This window comes from Manacus vitellinus, unplaced genomic scaffold (genome assembly GCF_001715985.3).
Source record: "Manacus vitellinus isolate BGI_N305 unplaced genomic scaffold, ASM171598v3 scaffold_40_pilon, whole genome shotgun sequence".
NCBI classification, from domain to species: Eukaryota; Metazoa; Chordata; class Aves; order Passeriformes; family Pipridae; genus Manacus; species Manacus vitellinus.
This window is the reverse complement of record NW_021940541.1, coordinates 94471-112089: the sequence shown is the minus strand read 5'-3', so window position 1 is coordinate 112089 and position 17619 is coordinate 94471. Positions and strand designations below refer to the sequence as shown.

Genomic DNA, 17619 nt, shown 5'->3' with positions numbered 1-17619 from the left:
ACTCATGCCAGTATGTGGCAAAACATGACAAGTTCAGAGACTTGAAAATATCTTACAATGAATCCTTAATTTTCAGACTGGGTAACTTCAGAACAGTCTATGATCTCCTCTTACTGGGTATTGTTATCGAATGCCCAAATACATGCCACAAAAAATATACGTCCTGTCTAAATTAGGTTATAAAAGGGAATAAAAATCGTGCTTCTTATGGAACACAGTTTGACAGAGCAGCTGCAGTTCATATAAGGTCATCTAATTAAATTGTGAAAGCAACAGGGAAGAAAGCAGAAATTTATATTCTACTGTGTGCATACAGAAAGTATTTTGCATGTCATTATTTTGTAATTATGGTTTAAATAGCCCTAGAGCTCTTACCAGGTTCTAACTATAACACATCAGGTAGCCAAGAATAGTATCTTTTCAGTGCCATTTTAATGTTCTATCAGCATCAAACACAAAAAAACTGTTACAGGAAACAACACATCACCATTTTACTGGGGAAAAAAAAGACTCTTAAAATGGTTTTAGTTGCAATAACAATCAAAGATTTATACTTTCCATAAGTATTAAATTATTTTACATCTATTTCTACTACTACAAATAAAAGTTTTAAAGCATGTAATTTAAAAACGCACTGCCGTTTAACAGAGCATATTACAAAATCCATACACATAATAATTTTGAAAAAACAAAGGTTCCCTGTGCACAGTGAAGGTTTCCCAGCACAGAAAGACTGACACAAATTACACCAAAACAACGTTGGGTAAACCATAGAGCACACAGTTGAAAAATGATGGATGAGTTGCAGGAAGATCTGAGGAAGTGTGAGCAGTCTGTTCTTCTGTTCTGTCTCCAGAAGAGCTGAGAGAATCCACTTCCGCTATAAAAATATGGCAAAAAACATTCTTATTTGTGAATATGACTGAATAGAAGAATGCTTTAAGTGCCATAATTTAACACATCTTCTCTTTGATTAATACTCTTTTATGTTCTTACCACTATATCTAAGAAGCATTTTCTGAAAAAAAACAGAAAACTAGGGAATATTTCTGGTCTGAATTCCTTCTCTCTTCAATTCTATGATACTGCAAGTTATATCTAAAATTTATTTTATTAACCCTTATTTTAAGAGGTAAGTCCCATACATTGAAAAACAGCAATACAATTTTATAGACAGTACATTAAAAGTTGTTTTACTGAAAATCATTCCTCCCTCTCCAGCAAGATACCAGGTAGTGTGCCCTTTACCATGCAGACTGTCTAAAATAACTGCTGATCTTCTTGCAGTCTATAATCCATAGATTATAGACTATGCTTATGTTATGCTCCTGATGTACCTTTTCAGTCCCACTGCTTCATTTTGTAACAGTTTAGTGGAGTGCAAACTTTAGCTTTTGGTCAACTATGACAGAGCATCCCCAAAAATTTTATTTATATAAGAATGGCTACTCCAATTATGATATTGTATCAGTGGTCTTCTGACTCTCGATTCTTTTAAGAATTGCCACAGAAAATTGTCACAGGTCAGCTGGAAGGTTTCACTTCTACCTGTGAACCACCCATAGATCTACCAGCTTCTAGTTAATTTGCACAGTCAGTCTCTTGTATTAAGCTTTTAATTCTTACTTTCAATGGAATCCCTTTTCTTGTGAATTCCACTCTTTTGAAGAATATGGACTGTCTGCCCGGTTGTTCTACCGTTGCTCAGCAAATCTGGAAAGAAATGTTAGTTTCTGTGAGTTTTTAATGAAAGTTTTGAAATACAACAAAGTATCTAGAGCCTGATGCTTTCAGATTTAAAACTCAATTCAAAAGGATACTTTACAGATCCAGTTACATACTTCTGAGAAGGTTAAGTTCACTCCAGTTTTTGTTTTCCCCATAGCTGATGTAACTACAGGTTGCCAAGTCCTAAGGCACTGCTCCTCACTGGAGAAATCCTATTCTTACCATGTGACCATCAACAAACACCCCACTAACACTGTTTTAAGCAGGTTACTGTTCTGTTTGCAAGATCAACCTGTCAACAGCACGGTGGCTCCTGCACACAGTTCACCTCCTATGGAAACTCCAGGCAAAGTTTGGTGAGGAGCAAAGGAAGAGGAGCCAGTAGGCAGGGAGATGCACACACCAGGTGTCTGAAGCAATAGCAAACACTCACTGTGGAACAGGATCTCCAGCCTCTCTGCATTCTCCTGCAGGCTCGTGTACCACTGGGTGGCCACTACACAGCCAACCCCAGTGAGGCTCAGCAGCATTGCTGTCTCTGTTGGTCTCTCTAGAGTGATATGTAGGCAACTAAACAAAACCAAAAGTATGAGATTAATAAAAGAAAAATGTACATAATGTATTAAAAAAATATAACTAAATATACAGTGCTTTTTAAAAGAAGGAGAAAGAAGCCAGATGGTATTTTCTGGTATGCTGAGCATAAAGTGCTTTCTGACATTCATATAGCACCTTGAATCTCATGCAATGTATTTAGGTAACTTTATATCTTTCCATGATGGAATTTTACCAGTAGGATTGCTCTCTGTCCTATTACTGTAGTTTGGGGCATCTCAGGAAATGTGAAAGGAGTGACACACTAACTTTTACAAAACACTGCAGAATATCCTTTATAACATAGTCAAAATGTTGGGAATCACATGAAAATACATGTTTAGACACAGAATATTGCAAGAACTGAAACCCTGCTCTGTGTCATAAGTATGATGTTAATTTGGAGGCCTAAAAGCAAATCACTTGTAATGTGGGATTTGATTTTTTACTGCTGAATATTTAATTAAGTCTCTTTGCTTAATTTTTGTTTTAGTGATGGGATGGGAGTGATAATCTGTAAGGTTGGAACTGCAGTAAACAGAAGGTTGAATTTTGTTTTGATTTGGCTCTGCTTTTCATGGTAACTTTATCAAAAGATGATAATTAAATTTTTCAGTAATTTTTTGGGGAGATGCTCTGATTGTCTAAGTAGTTATGTGACTCAGTTTTAAACAAATGTTATTCTAAACTTTCAGGAGGCTTTTAGACTCAAACATGTAAGTCCTATTGATAAATTCACCAGTCTATTACAGCGAAACTTCGAAAGTTCTGAGTTGGAAAAACTAGTTTAAGGAATCGCATTTTGGTTTGGTTTAGGAAATGGCTGTTTAGGGGATGTGGAAAAGGATATAAAAAAATACCAGGAGGTTGTCATATATTCAGAGATCTGCATATTTACACATATAGTTTTGTGTATAACCTATCTTACACAAAACTAATTTTAACTTATGCATTGTTGCACTAATTAAACAGTATTTTTAGAGATTTTTTCTTTCTATTTCCTCTTCATGGAATGAATAATTAGAAAAGTCAAAAGACACTTCTGCTCCCAGGATGTGCTCTGCCCTCTGGGTGCCCAGGCACAGCCTCAGGACCCTTTGTGCAGGGCCCTTCCAGCCCCCCCTCTCCTGGTTCATACTGGTGTCCCTAGAGCAGAGTCTGTAATTTGTCTGTGTTAATCTTCATGTCTCTGATGATTGCCCAGTGCTCCACTCCACCTAAGCCCCTTTGCAAGGTATCCTGGCCCTCAGGAGTTGTCAAGGTTTGAGAGAGCCCCAAAACTAGGTTATTTGAAAATTCAGCATGGACTAAGTAACTCATGAATAAAATTAGGACACTAAGACTACTCTTCTTGCTTTTAATACCTTTATACTTATTTGTCACATGCCATCTGTCAAGTATTCTTAATGGACATACAGTAAAAGAATACAAACCCTGCCACCTGTCAACTTAAAAGCAAGGAAAATACTGAGATGCTTTTAAGGATAAAAAACCTGTGATTAATAATATTAAAAACTCTGAACAGGCCATTTAACGCGCCATAATAATTTATTTAAACAAAAATCTGTCACATTGTTAAACCATTCAGTGTATGAAGCCTCAGAGGGACTCTTAATAGTTTATTTGTTAAAGGGAAGTTTTATATACTCAATTACAACATTTTGAGAATCTTGAACTCAGTTTGGGAGGTAAGAGTAATGCAGCAAGGTTTCTGTGTCTGATTATCTTATCACTGCCTTGTAACAGAGCTTTCATCCTATTTAGCCCTATAAAGAGGCTCTTCTACTTACAGAAGTAAACAAGAATATTTGTAACTCAGAATTTTAACTCTGCTTTGAAATAATCTGCCTTACTGTGGACTTCACTGAAATCATGTTTGTCCTACCTTTTGTGGATATCAGCGTTTGTAATTCTTTGGTAACTTTGCTGTGATCGTACCAGATCCAGAAGAATCATCAAATTGCATTCTGGAAAAATATGTATTATAGCAATGGTATCTGCACTAATAATAATGTCCAGCATAATAAATATAGGTAAATTAAGCCTTTCATAAGTTAATTACTTTCTTGAACACGGTCTAAACAACTAATATAAAACTTATACATTTCAGCAAAAATTGTCAAGTATAATGTAAAGGAACTAATAAAAGTCATCCTAACATCATTTGATGTAATTTTGCTATGCTTTTCCATAGTGTTTTGCAGTTTTTTTGCTGTGCCACATTAGTATAACTGATCATGAAGTCCACATACCATCTTATTACAGCCAATGACCTGTATGACTCAATTCTGTAGTTATAAACTCTCGGAAGAGTTTATGCTATGCAGGTATGGAAATGTTTTCTATGCAGCTCCTCTTCACAAGTTACAACCAAGTTACACCTCCAACATGCCTCACTTTCCTTAAAGGTCTCCAGCAAAATAACTCCAAATACTCTCAGAATTAAAAGGCTTCGCCACTGTTTGGTTTGCTGGAGTTTTAATCTGTTACTTTATTCTCCTGACCTGAGCAGATCTCCTCTCAATATGTTGATCTTTCCTCCTAAAGTATGTTTAAAATGCATATAAACCTATCAGTGCACATACATATTTATGAATAAAGCTAAGCACACAAACTATGGTGCAGCCTTCTAACCACTCTTATTGTTCTCCACCAATGACTTACTCTGTGTTGTCAACATTCTTCTCCAGCTGACACCTTTGCAAAACTAAGTACAGTGGAAAATTTCATATAACTTGCAAATGACACTCCTGTATAGTTATCCCTATACAGAGCTTTTTTCTTTTTAAGCCTAGGAAGAGTACATAGTTTAATTTGTGATCCATCTCGACTCTGTTCTGTAATTCTGCCTCTTAAGCAGTCATTCCCTAATGTATTAATGTTTAACTGACTATTTTTCCTTAAGTATAAGACATTCTACTAGGCTTTCCCAAATTATACCCTGCATAAAGCAAGGTTAATTTGCATTCTGATCTTGCATTTCAGGATTTGCTAAACCCCTGCATTCTCTTCCTCAGCCTGGTCTCCTGCTCAGATTCAGCAGTGATATATTTTATTTCATCATGTAAATTAGTAAACTCAATATTTAATAATATTGCATCTAGGTGAGAGCTTTCAGAAATCTCAGGCAGAATTAATCCTGGCATATTTTAAGAGTAGGACACAGGACAGGGTTTACCAACTTTCCAAAAGCTGCCATACCTGTAAATATCTGGCCTATGGATATCTGAAACCTCATCTTCAGAGGTTATATGTTTCCCATAATATTTACATATAAATGTTTAAATCACTTTTAAAATCAAAGCTTCATGAAGAAGCTTCCTGTTGCCTTGCAGGGCTTCACAATCTGATGTGCACTGTCCTCCTCACTTTCACACATCAACACAATACAGCAACTCAGCTACACTGACAAATTCCACACAGCTCCAAAGTTAAGCTTCTTCCAGATGTGCAAGGGGAGTAGGAGGAGAAAGGAAGATTGTGAATCTGAAAAACTAATCCTGAAACTAAACCTTAGGCTATAACAAAAAGACGAATTGCTGTGAAGAAGCAGAGAAGAAAATGCCTTCTCAGAGCCTAAAAATGCTCCATAACACCAGAGCAATCTTTCAGCATTAACCCAGATCTGATGGGCAATTCTGCTTTGCCACAGTGGAGACTTCAGAATTTTGGAGAATTGGCACCACAGAGGTTGTTCTAAGCAATAAATAATAACTTGCAACCAAATACTTAATTCCAAAGTAAAGGAGAGGATTCACTGGGAAAACCATTAGATGATGACTCAATTTCTGGAACCTAAGAAATTCCAACATTTGGAAGTGAAGAAGGACCAAGCTTATTTGTGAGGAATAACAGGAAAGCTGCACAGCAGAATAAAACCTACATAATACAAAGGTTTTCGATTAAAAATCCTGGATCTCAAAAAAAAGCCCCTAATTAATAAGATCAATACTGTGATAATGATACAGTAGGACACACCTAGGAATAAAAGGTGATGTCATTAAAAAATATTTCTCAATTTGCTTATCTTACTTGGGATGTTCATAGCAACCAATCTGTTCAGTAATACATGAGACATGAATCTCTCCATCCCATAGAAGAGAAATGCACTACAGCTTGTCAGCAGCTGCTCCCACTCAGCTTGGCTGAAAGGAAGGAAGAACAAAGAAAGGAAGTTACTTTTATCTTACTATTTACAAGAATACTTTTTCAGAAATTATGCACAGCAAGCACTTCAGTGTTACTTATTCCAGAAATAATTACAACAGAAGTTAGCATGCAAAGCAAGGAGACAAATCAGACTGCAGAATTCTATGAAAAATGTAGTAACTCATAGGGACTAATTAATAGCAGCTATTTTAATACAGGGGTATACTAAGTTTAGTAACATCTCTTAGTGAGCAAGAGACATAGTGTATTTTTAGATTAATACCAGTCTCTCCATAAAAACAATTTTAAAAAATCATTGCTGTATGCATTGTGCAGCTTTGAAATCCCAGTCTTTAGTCTAACATTCAAAGGCAGTATTTATATAGGCACCCATTGCACCCACCAGGGCACAAAGCCATTAGGGTTTGAAAAGAGATGTGGATAATTAGCCCAGCTGGCAGCAAAACCTGCAGTTTGATAACAACCATCCTTCTAATTGCTAGGAAGAAATACTAAAGAATCTACTCAGTGACATTAACTAATTAGGGAAGATTCCAAAGGACTGATTGCTAAAACAGCAGTTAGGAAGGAACATCCAGTGATGGCCATGTTGACTCATAGGACTGGTCACTGCTTGACCTCTCGAGATCCCTTTTATCCCTCTATGATTTTGATCTTAAAAGTAAAGTACTTCTAGAAAGAACGGTGTGTTTATGAATATACTCCATAAAATGGTATTAACTCCATAATCAAAGTCTGAAATTGGGAACTCTTGAGATGCACCTTGACTACTTTGCCTCTGAAATCTGTACTCCAACCTTACAGCTGACTCAGGGTACATGGAGATGCTACAGGTTTTAACACTTGGATTTAAAAACAGTTATAAGCAAAGCCAGAAATTACACTTATGCTCGCATGCTTATTCATCAGAGACTGCACCAGGAGAATTTCTGTCAAAATTAGATTATCTACATATACAGCAACTCTGACAAAACCCACAAGGCTAAATCCCTTTGTGGCACTGTATTTCAGATCCCTAAAATATTCTGTCTACAAATCTAAATCTGTGTTTGAAACAATAACAATGGTCTGCTATGTGTTTACCAGCTCAGGAAAACTTGACCCTATTTTTATGACCAAAGACTCTGAAAACAGGTACAATTTTAAAAAAGAAACAGATAAAACAAGAAAGCAGACAGAATATTACATACCTTGGAACACGCACATTGCCAATGACACCTTCCCACTGTGCTGTGAACAGGTCACAGTATTTTTCTAGGATTTCCTTTATTTTCTGGGAAGGACTTGAAGCTTCTGTAATAACAGAATTTCTTCCTTATGAGCATAACATGCTACAAACTACACTGGGAAATCTTAATTTCAAAAATTTTAAAATGAGACTATAATATTTGCAGGTCATCATTAGATTTCATGTTTTTTGAAACCTAAGTCTGGCTTTTAAAATTGAAGCAATTGTGACATTTTCAGAGTAAAAGTGTGATTCCCATTTGAAAAGTGTATCTTATAATGGACAAGAATTATTTGGTAGACTGGTTAAAGACTTTAAAAGCACAAAGAAAAAACTGTAGATACCCTGAGGAAAGGGTAAAGAATTGAACACCAGAACATACAGTTCTGTTCCAGAGGCTCAGAGAGGACTTAAGTAGGTGGATAAAACAACTGAATTTCCAGAGTCCTGATTTCAGAAAACAAGACTCCAACGTCACCTCTGCTCTCCAAGGACATTGCACATTTAATGACAAATCATTTTCTCTTTTTGACTATATTTCACACTAGTGTAAATTAAAAATAGACACTAGAGCCAGATACTGAGCACATGAACAGTGCTTTTTTTCGATCTGCTGTGAAGGAGAAACTGCAAAGGCATGAAGCCATCCTCTGCTTTGCCATAGGCTGTTCAGCAGCTGCTTTTGGGTTGCGTTCAGACTTAAAAACTATTTCAACAGCTGAAGGGAGCCAACAAGACAGATGGAGAGCAACTGTTAATAAGGGTCTGGAGTGACAGGACACAGGGAATGGCTTCCCACTGCCAGAGGGCAGGGTCAGATGGGATATTGGGAAGAAATTCTTCCCTGTGAGGGTGGTGAGGCCCTGGCCAGGTTGCCCAGAGAAGCTGTGGCTGCCCCATCCCTGGAAGTGTCCAAGGCCAGGTTGGACAGGGCTTGGAGCAACTTGGGCTAGTGGAAGGTGTTCCTGCCCATGGCAGGAGGTGGAACTCATGATCTTTAGGGTCCCTCCCAATCCAAATAGTCTGGGATTCTGTGATTCAATTAAAATCCTCCATTAACTGTTACATTGTTTCACTGATGCCCCATTTACTGTTCTGATGAACAGCTAAGCTTTTTTGCCAACATCTTTATGTCATGACTTCATTTTTTGGTACAAAATTTTCTCAATTCCATGGGTAAATGGTGAAGAAATTATTATTTAATATATATTACCTGCTTCACTTCCTTCATTATAGGGGTCCACAATGTCTGATAAACAGTTAAGCACAAACAACACGATTTAAACAACAAAAGAAGAAAGTTTATCTGATACATTTGGCTCATAGTTTGTGAAAGGATACATTTAAAATTACGAGCATCAACACTCAAGGGTAAATCATGATTAACTGTTGCCTACAATTAAAAAGAATACATATTCTACTGCATGTAAAAGTTTCAATCAAATATTAACAGTATTGCATGCTTTCTGTCAAACAACTAACAGGAAGATGTGTCAAAAAACTGCAGGATTAATGAAGGTGATACTCAATTGTCAATGGAAATTAAAAGTGTAAGTTATTCTGCATTATCTGAAATGCACAGACACCCTTTACATACAAACACGTCTGCACGTAGGCAAATACAGATATACATTTATAAAAACTATATGTATACACTATATGAAATATATTGTTGCAGGACATCTTTCAGTAACTTTAAGCAGCTCCCTTGGTGGGTTATTAAATATGTCCCATTTACAAAGTACAATTCTTCCAAGCAGTAACTCCTTGCAAAATCAACAGTAAGCAAAATTTTTATGGACTTATGTGGCATTTACTCCACTTGAGAATTCTAGCACACATAATGAGCTTCTATGCAAGCTGCTTGAACACTTTTCTATGCAAGTTCTCTAACATTTTTAACAAAAAAATAAAAGCTATTCCTATAAAGCTTATTTTAAAAATGTGGAAAGTTCACCATTTGAACACTCTTTTTCTGACGTGGTTTTGATTTTGTTTCTTTAGATATTTCAACATCTGTCTCTGTGAAATTGAAAAGAAATTTTTTTTAATATAATAATAGGCAGTTTTAGAAAATAAATGTCCTCAAAGGTTTACATATATATATTGTAGTAACAACAACAACAATAATAAACAATGATAACAACAACAGGATCAAGTGGAAAAATAAAAATTCCTTTCAGAATACAGCAAGGCAAGGACATCACCCAAACCTTCTTGCCTAAAAATACTGGCTTTATAGAGGAAAACAAGCTGGAGATGTGATCCCTTGCACATGAAGATGCTTTGTTACACTGCCAATTTCGGATAGAGTTGAGCAGTGATTATCAAAGCACTTTCTAGGCCTATTGCCACATTTGTTAATTGTTGATGTTAATGGAATTACTGAAGCTTCTATGGGACACACAGATATCAAAACAAAAAAGAAAGTGTCATATTTGAATTGGAATTTTTATTTGTTCAAGGGAATTTTAAAAAGCACAGAAAAGTGACTTCTATTTCTCACTGTATATATGACCAGCACCCAGAGCACACGTTTCAGCCATTGTCACTGGAGTGCCCTGAAGGCTGGGGGCAGTTTGAGATCCACATTCACACTCCTCTAGCTCATGTTCGCTCACTCAGTGGCCACTGCCACAATCTCATAAACAGACACTTTGCAACTCTGCTCCCTCTCATTTATCTGCTTCTAAAATCAGGCAACCATAAAGAGTTCCACTTTAAAAAAGGGAAAAACAGAAATGGAAAAAACCTGACATTATAAAACTCATATTTCTGAAAGACTTGTAACAGGGTATGAGTGTGTATGTAAACCAAAAATATTCTAATCTCAGGTTATTTACAATTCTTTCCCTTTAGAAAGAAGAGGTGAAATGAAGGCTAAATACTATTAAATATTACAGATACAAACACTATACAAGAACCTCCCTGGAACAGAATACTTTCATGGTACAGAGTAAGATTTTCTAAACTTGGTCTATTTTTTAACTCAGACTAAGTTAAAAAATAGTTTTAAAAATTTTATGTGGTATTACCTATGTATGAGCAAAATGCAACTTCAAATTTTTAACTTCAGTAATAGAAGGTATCTTTGATTTATACAAAAACTGCTTACTCCCTGCATTTATTACTCACTTCTAGATCTAAGAAATGAGTTTTAAGATGACATGAAGTCAAGTTTACCAACCGTTCAACTACCTCATTTTAACTCATTTCACTGAAGAGTTTCTGTAGGGTTCAAGTGTCTGCAGTAGGGAAGTTCATAAAGTCTATGGGGATCTGATTTGGTACATTTGTAGTACAAAAACCAAGAAGAAAGTAGTTCAGAGATTAAAAGCTTTTCTCATTTGTTATTTTAAGCAGTCCTACTGTAATGTTAAAAAATATTAACAGAAGTGTAAATTCTTTTTTTTTCAGTTCAGTGGAAAACAGCTTTAAAAGGTTTAAGACCATACTTGTAAACTTGGTCTGAAACTTTGCAAGCCATTTTAGATTCCACTGACTTTTACATAAGTCTTTAATGTATTATGAATTAGGTACCATGGCATCATCAGCCTGTACATTATTGAAATAAGTCTACTGTACTATATAATCCATCTAAAATACTGGAAACATATTGTATGTGTCAGCCCTCCAGTAAAATATACACCACCATTCATATTATTTAAACTTTTAAGTATCTTGTTTTCTGCATCATTATGCTAAATGAAAGAATATCTTTCATTAATCTTTCATAAATAAATACTGTTTATCTAACAGTACCTGACTCAGCCAAACGTCGTCGATTGTAGAGAATCTGGAGAGAAAAATCTCTGGATACAGAACTTATTCCTTCCTCTTTAAATATACTCAGAGCTTCCAAAGGCAATTCCATAAGTAATGTATCCCCTAGTAATACCACATACAATTCTAAATCCATAGATGTCTCTAAAGAAATGTGACAGAACATGATTTAGTAGTTCTCAGTTTGTACATAAATAACTGCAGTTAGATGTAAAAACCTAAATTTGCTCTATGACATGTGAACTTCATTGTACTGTGGATCAAGTGCACTATGCAAAAATACTTCTTTTGCTACCATTACTCCTAAGATGTTCTCAAACTTCTATGCATTTACGAGCACCAATTCTTCAGAGGGAGAAATATCCCCATATTAATAACAAACAATCTCACATCCAAGTCCAGGTATATGCAATACATTCAGGAAAGTTATGTTTGGAACTGTAAAATTGCTATAGCAGTGTTTGGTTAAACAGCACAGAGTTGTAAAGGAACCCTTATCTAATACTAACTGTGTCCTTCTCTAGAAAAATTTTGCTTATGGTATTTAGGAAAAAAAGTATTAATTATTATTATGACAACATTTCTGTTCTATAGAGAAAGAGCAAATGCATGGCAGACAATTTATCCACTTTCTGCAGAACTACTCAAGACATGTTTAGGGATGTACTACAGCATTAGCCTTATACTGAAGCCAACAACCTGTGAGAGTCCATGAAATGCAGAACAAAACACAAATTGATCTACTTAAAAAAGCTCTTTATTCTAGCTTTTCTCTTGAAAAAAACTGATTTGTGATAAAGCCATTTCATTTAAGCATCTACAGCCTGTATGGTTTGGAAAACTCTAAATAAATGCAGAAGGATAGCTCCATCCAGCATATAAATCTTCTCTTTGATAGTACTCTGAAATGCTTGACTTGATATAGAAAATAAACCAGACAAAACCAAGGCTTTGTCTTCTCTCTGCTTTAAATAAAATTAAAACTAAACTGACTGGATCTTCGTATCTGTCTGTACATACGTGCACATGCACACACATATATTGTACTCTGAGGGGCACATACCCTGCATTCCAGCTTGTTTAGTGTCCTTGTCTTTCATGTTCTTTTTTCCTGATTCAGCTGCTGAAACTGTTACACGCTGGGATTCTCTGGGAAGAGGAATTCAGTGAAAATATTACCAGTACTAATACTGGTGTAAGTAAAAATTTTCACAGGAAACACAAAGACTAAACTCCTTCAATGCTTCCAAAATTAAATTTTACACAAAGGATGTGCTTCCTTTGGAGTTCCTGTCCTTTGGAAATCCCATCTTTAAATAGTTTAATTATAATGTTACGTACTGAAGTGTAAGTGTAACTTAAACTGGAGAATGGTGCTTCTTAGAAACGGCCATTAGTCTATCATGTGGCTCAGTCTCTTAGTCTGGCATATCCTGCATATCCTGTCCTTCAGGATGTAAAACCTTCATTCAGCAGGCCTCCCTTGCCAAAACCATTCCTTTATTTGAAGGACTTGAGTCAGAGCTCTGTCTTCACAAATGATAATCAAACAAGTCAACATGTCTTACCTGATAGCAGAAAAATCAAACTGTGACAGCACTGGTTTCAGATATTCTTCCATATTTTCTAATATTTCAGAGAAATCTGATGTCAAATCAAGTCCATTATCATCTGTTTTCTCTGTTGGAGTCTATCACGCACATTGAAACAAAAATTGGAATACTTTCCCCCTTCATCCTGGTTAAATACCATTATTTATATAATTTTTTTAATGTTAAATCAGAGGCTAAATCAAGTAATTTGAAACATCATAAAATGCAAAATATGAAAAGTCAGTTTCAAAACTACTTTACTTCAAAATTTCCTATCAGCATTTTGCAACATAGCAATCAGTACAAGATGTCAATATTTACTATTTAAGCAATAATACACTTCAGCAATTTCAATGGGGAATGGCAGAAAAGTAGAGCAGAAAGAAAAGACAATGTGCTCCACCAAATAATGAGAAGAAATTGGGCAAGGACAACTTTGAGAAGTGAACAGAAACTGCACGATGAACATAAAAGAAGCAAATATTTTTAGTATCTATTTTTCACCCTATTTTAAATCTAAGGTAATAAAATACATTACCACATCTGTTTTGGAGACAAACTCTTGCAAGTTCTGAATGACATTTTGTTTAAGGTGACTCTTCATTTTTTGCTGCTTGTACAGACGCACTTTTTCCAACAAAACACGAAAAGCATCAGGATTCACAGGAAATCGAGATAGTTTGGCCTGCACTGTTAAAAGGAGGATAACACCCCCTTAAGACTACTTCTGAGACATATTTGTACTTGAAGAAATGATTGTACAAAGACCACCAGTTTCTAAAGCCATGGTATTTTTTAAAAATTAAATACAGACATATATATAAGCATAAAATATATACAGAAATGTACAGTGAAAAAACCTCTACAATTATTTATCTGTTACAACTTCAGCCTTCAAATATAAACAAAAATTCTGCAAATTGTGACTAGATACATTATACCTGATAACAAAACATATATTTAGGAATTTATTTTCCTTGATAATTAAGAAGAGTTAAAATTATTTCAAAAGGTATTTTGAAATTTTACTGACTGCAACAGTGAAAGCTATGAGCATTCTCATAACATCACTGCAATGATTTTATATCTCAAATAAATATAAGAAGTACTTACCCATCAGCTGGGGGAGTTTTTCTTTTTGCTGTGCAGTGCTTACTTTGGGCATCTCAATCAATGAACTGTACAGATTTGACCTATGGAAAGAAGGAAAGAGCTGAGTAGATTATTTGACTGTTCAGCCTTGTTTATAAGACTCATATTTATTAGATGAGTAATTATTATCCTCTAATTTAATGTGATCACAAATACTCTCAAAATGCAGGATCTACCCCCACCCTGGGTTCAAATCCCTGCAAAGTCTAGCTGGAACAAACTGAGAGCAGTAAGGTAAGTTCTTTTATTACTATATAGCCAATAAGGTAGACCTCCATTTGTTCCATGACAATTATTTAAGATATTTTAGAACTGGTGAATGCACTCAGTCAATTGCTATAACTCAGTTTATGAGTGGTTGCTGATTAGGCTGCAATCCTCAGATAACTGGTGGCTTTATAAAGCTAAATATGACCCTTCCTAACATTTCCAGGAGCATAAGCAATAGGGGCTGGAAACTACTAACAGAATTTAGGAAGATATCAAGAGTGGCCTGAAACTTTTCAAGTGACCTCTGGAGATTTAAGAGAGAATTAGGGAAATCAAAAGTACAGAAAATGTCCAGCTTTGAGCTTCAGGAAGTTTTATTTATATATTAATTTGTTCACTATGCTAAAATTCAAGTCCAGCAAAATTAGAAGTGAAAGGCAATAAATAACCAAAATAGTGATTATTTACAGGTAAAAAAAGATGACATTTGTAACAAACAATGCTATACCAAAATGATGAAATTTCATACCTGTCTTCTGAGTGCTGGAGAATAACTATGTAGAAATTGGATGGCAATTCATCCATTATATTAAAATGTTCAACAGGAATACAGAGGTTCCTCCATGCCTGTACAATAGTTGAAAAGCAGCGTTATTTTCATAGATTTTAAAAACCCCATTCTTAGTTCTTTCATTATAAAATTGATAGTAATTCTAGGAAAGAAGGTACTAACACACACACACGCATATATATATATATTAATAAAAAGGCCCAAACATTTAGCAGATGTGCCAGCAACTCTGTCCAAAGAACAGGAAACACTTCCCTTGAGGGAAGTAAGCACTGGCACAGTTTGCCCAGGGAGGTTGTGGAATCTCCATCCTTGGAGATATTCAGAAGCCACCTGGACACAGTCCAGGATAACTGGCTCTATGTGGCCCTGCCTGAGCAGGGGGGTTTTACAAGACAACCTTCAGAGTTTTTCTAACCTCAACTGTTCTATGATAGTGTAATTTTTTGTGCAGTGCAAAAGGATGTAAAAATATTAAACAAACTAAAAATACTGTAACTTAGTCCACTCTTCATAACAAGATGACTTTTTCGGCAACTACACTATTTTTGAAGTTAAAATGCTATCAAATCCTAGCAGAATATTAGCAAAAGAAGGGAGTAGGATAATTCATAGTAACGTTTGTAAAAGTCCTTCACAATCTTGCTAAGAACAGGCATCTCCCCAACAAGTACTATATACAATTGTCTTTGGTTTACATGGCATGGTTTTGGTAGCAGGGGAAAGTGCAGGGGTGGCTCACAGAATCACAGAATTGTTCAGGCTGGAAAAGCCCTCTGAGAGCAGAGTCCAGCTGTTCCCCCAGTACTGCCACCCCATCACTGTCCCATGTGCTATATACACACACAGATTTCTCTCTGCGTGTGTTTATAAAATATATATAAACCTTAGTAAGAAGCTCATCTCAAAGTTACCACTGAAGTAGCAGCCAGTTGCTGTTCCACACGTTTTAGAAGATCACTTGTGTTCCTGTTTTGTTTCAAATGATTCTGGAGATGCAGCAATGCTGCCAGCTGAGAGCTGCTGGTGTTGGATGTAGCTGTTAGGAGAATACTCTTCATCATCAGAGACACTGAACAGCTCTGTAAAATTTTTACATTTATTTTCCCTTACAAAAATTATACAAATGCATTTATACACTATGTGTGTTATAGTATATATCTATGTGGAAGAAACAGTTTCTTGCTTTAAAGGTGAGATGAACTAGCAAAAGACTGCTGTTTGTGCTTACAGGCTAATGTAAACAGTCTGGTAATAATTTAGGAAAAGTTCTTAAATATGAATAGCTGGAATTGATTTCTTTGTCTACATTTATCATCTAGTTTCCTGTATTTAGTCATTGAAGGTCTACATGGAATGGTAAATATCATGTTCTGAACTCAGCCTTTCAAGTAAGCTGAGTCTGAACCATGAAATCCAGTATTAGCTGATTCTGATTTATCAGAAGACCTACCCAGTCCACTCCACCCATGAATGCAAATTTAAGTGTTGACAGAGAATCAGGTGCTTTCTGCTTGTCATAACTTCCTTCAGTTGTGCTGCTAATGGCAGGAAGGAAAGTAGTATAAGGTGCTTTTCTGTATTTCTATAACAGAGATCATTGTGCAGGAACTATGTGCTGTTCCTTCCTGATGTGGGGAATATAAGCCTCAGAGCTACTCTGCATCTTCTCTGGGATGGAGGCACATATTCACATGAATGATTCACACACCTTCAAGCCATCTATGGGACCATGCTGTGCACATGTCAATTTGACATTACACACTTCAAAATAATGAATAAACAAATCCAGAGAAACATTTTTAAAATTATTTCTTAGGGAAGAACGAAACCGTATTTTGTGGTAATGTCTTATCTTAGCTAATCAAATGATAGTAATTTCTTATTAAAATCTTTTCATGTGTGCAATCATCAATGTAAACATCAGGTCAAACACAACAGATAACACAATTGTTAAAAAGCCAGCAATCAAATGATCTGAACTCAGCAAACATATCCTATATTTGATGACCTGTGTTACTCACCAGCTCTCACACAGGACCCTACACGTGTTCCGTAGGACCAATTCTCAGGCTGTGCAAATATAGTTTTGTTTATGCAACTTCCAACATTCTCTCACTGAAAAGCAGCACAAACATTGCTGCCTTACCTGATGAAGTGCCAAAAACTGGCTTGCTGAAACTGGATCAAACTGTTGAAAGCATTCAGCCATTTCCAAACTAGCAGAAGTCAGTACATCAGTCAGGTTCTGAGTGAATGCAATCCCCATACACTGCAGCAAAGCCTCACTGGACTGAGAAAGATACTTCTGAGCCATCTTATGTTCCTTCTAGATGATAAAAATAAAAGGTTTATATTAAAATTAATATTAAATATTTGTTATATGTACACATGTTACTAGTGTGTTAGAGAAAATAAGTATTGCTTTTTTATGACTAATTTTCATGCTGCTTCTTTTTAAGGTATTTACTTAACACATGACCAAAATATGCAAATACAGATTAAGTATTTAGCAGACAACAACATCCGTTACACAACATTAAAAAATAAATGTTTTAATACAATACTTTCTTTTAACATAAAATGTGTAC

The 17619-nt window shown here is 35.6% G+C and overlaps 1 protein-coding gene across 1 annotated transcript in view; it reads right to left on the bottom strand.

Moving 5' to 3' along the window:
* Positions 1-683: 683 nt before the first annotated feature.
* CFAP46 (cilia and flagella associated protein 46) overlaps positions 684-17619 on the bottom strand; it is a 63478-nt gene continuing 46542 nt past the window's right edge. The window contains exons 43-59 of the mRNA XM_029961984.1: positions 17178-17357; positions 15943-16110; positions 14987-15084; positions 14209-14288; positions 13634-13785; positions 13072-13193; positions 12567-12652; positions 11483-11647; positions 9678-9742; positions 9062-9113; positions 8934-8969; positions 7683-7785; positions 6355-6467; positions 4208-4289; positions 2162-2298; positions 1627-1713; positions 684-880 (exon numbers count right to left, since the gene is read on the bottom strand). Coding sequence (XP_029817844.1) covers positions 744-880; positions 1627-1713; positions 2162-2298; positions 4208-4289; positions 6355-6467; positions 7683-7785; positions 8934-8969; positions 9062-9113; positions 9678-9742; positions 11483-11647; positions 12567-12652; positions 13072-13193; positions 13634-13785; positions 14209-14288; positions 14987-15084; positions 15943-16110; positions 17178-17357 — 1863 coding nt within the window. The 3' untranslated portion in view covers positions 684-743. The remainder of the gene's footprint in view (positions 881-1626; positions 1714-2161; positions 2299-4207; positions 4290-6354; positions 6468-7682; positions 7786-8933; positions 8970-9061; positions 9114-9677; positions 9743-11482; positions 11648-12566; positions 12653-13071; positions 13194-13633; positions 13786-14208; positions 14289-14986; positions 15085-15942; positions 16111-17177; positions 17358-17619) is intronic.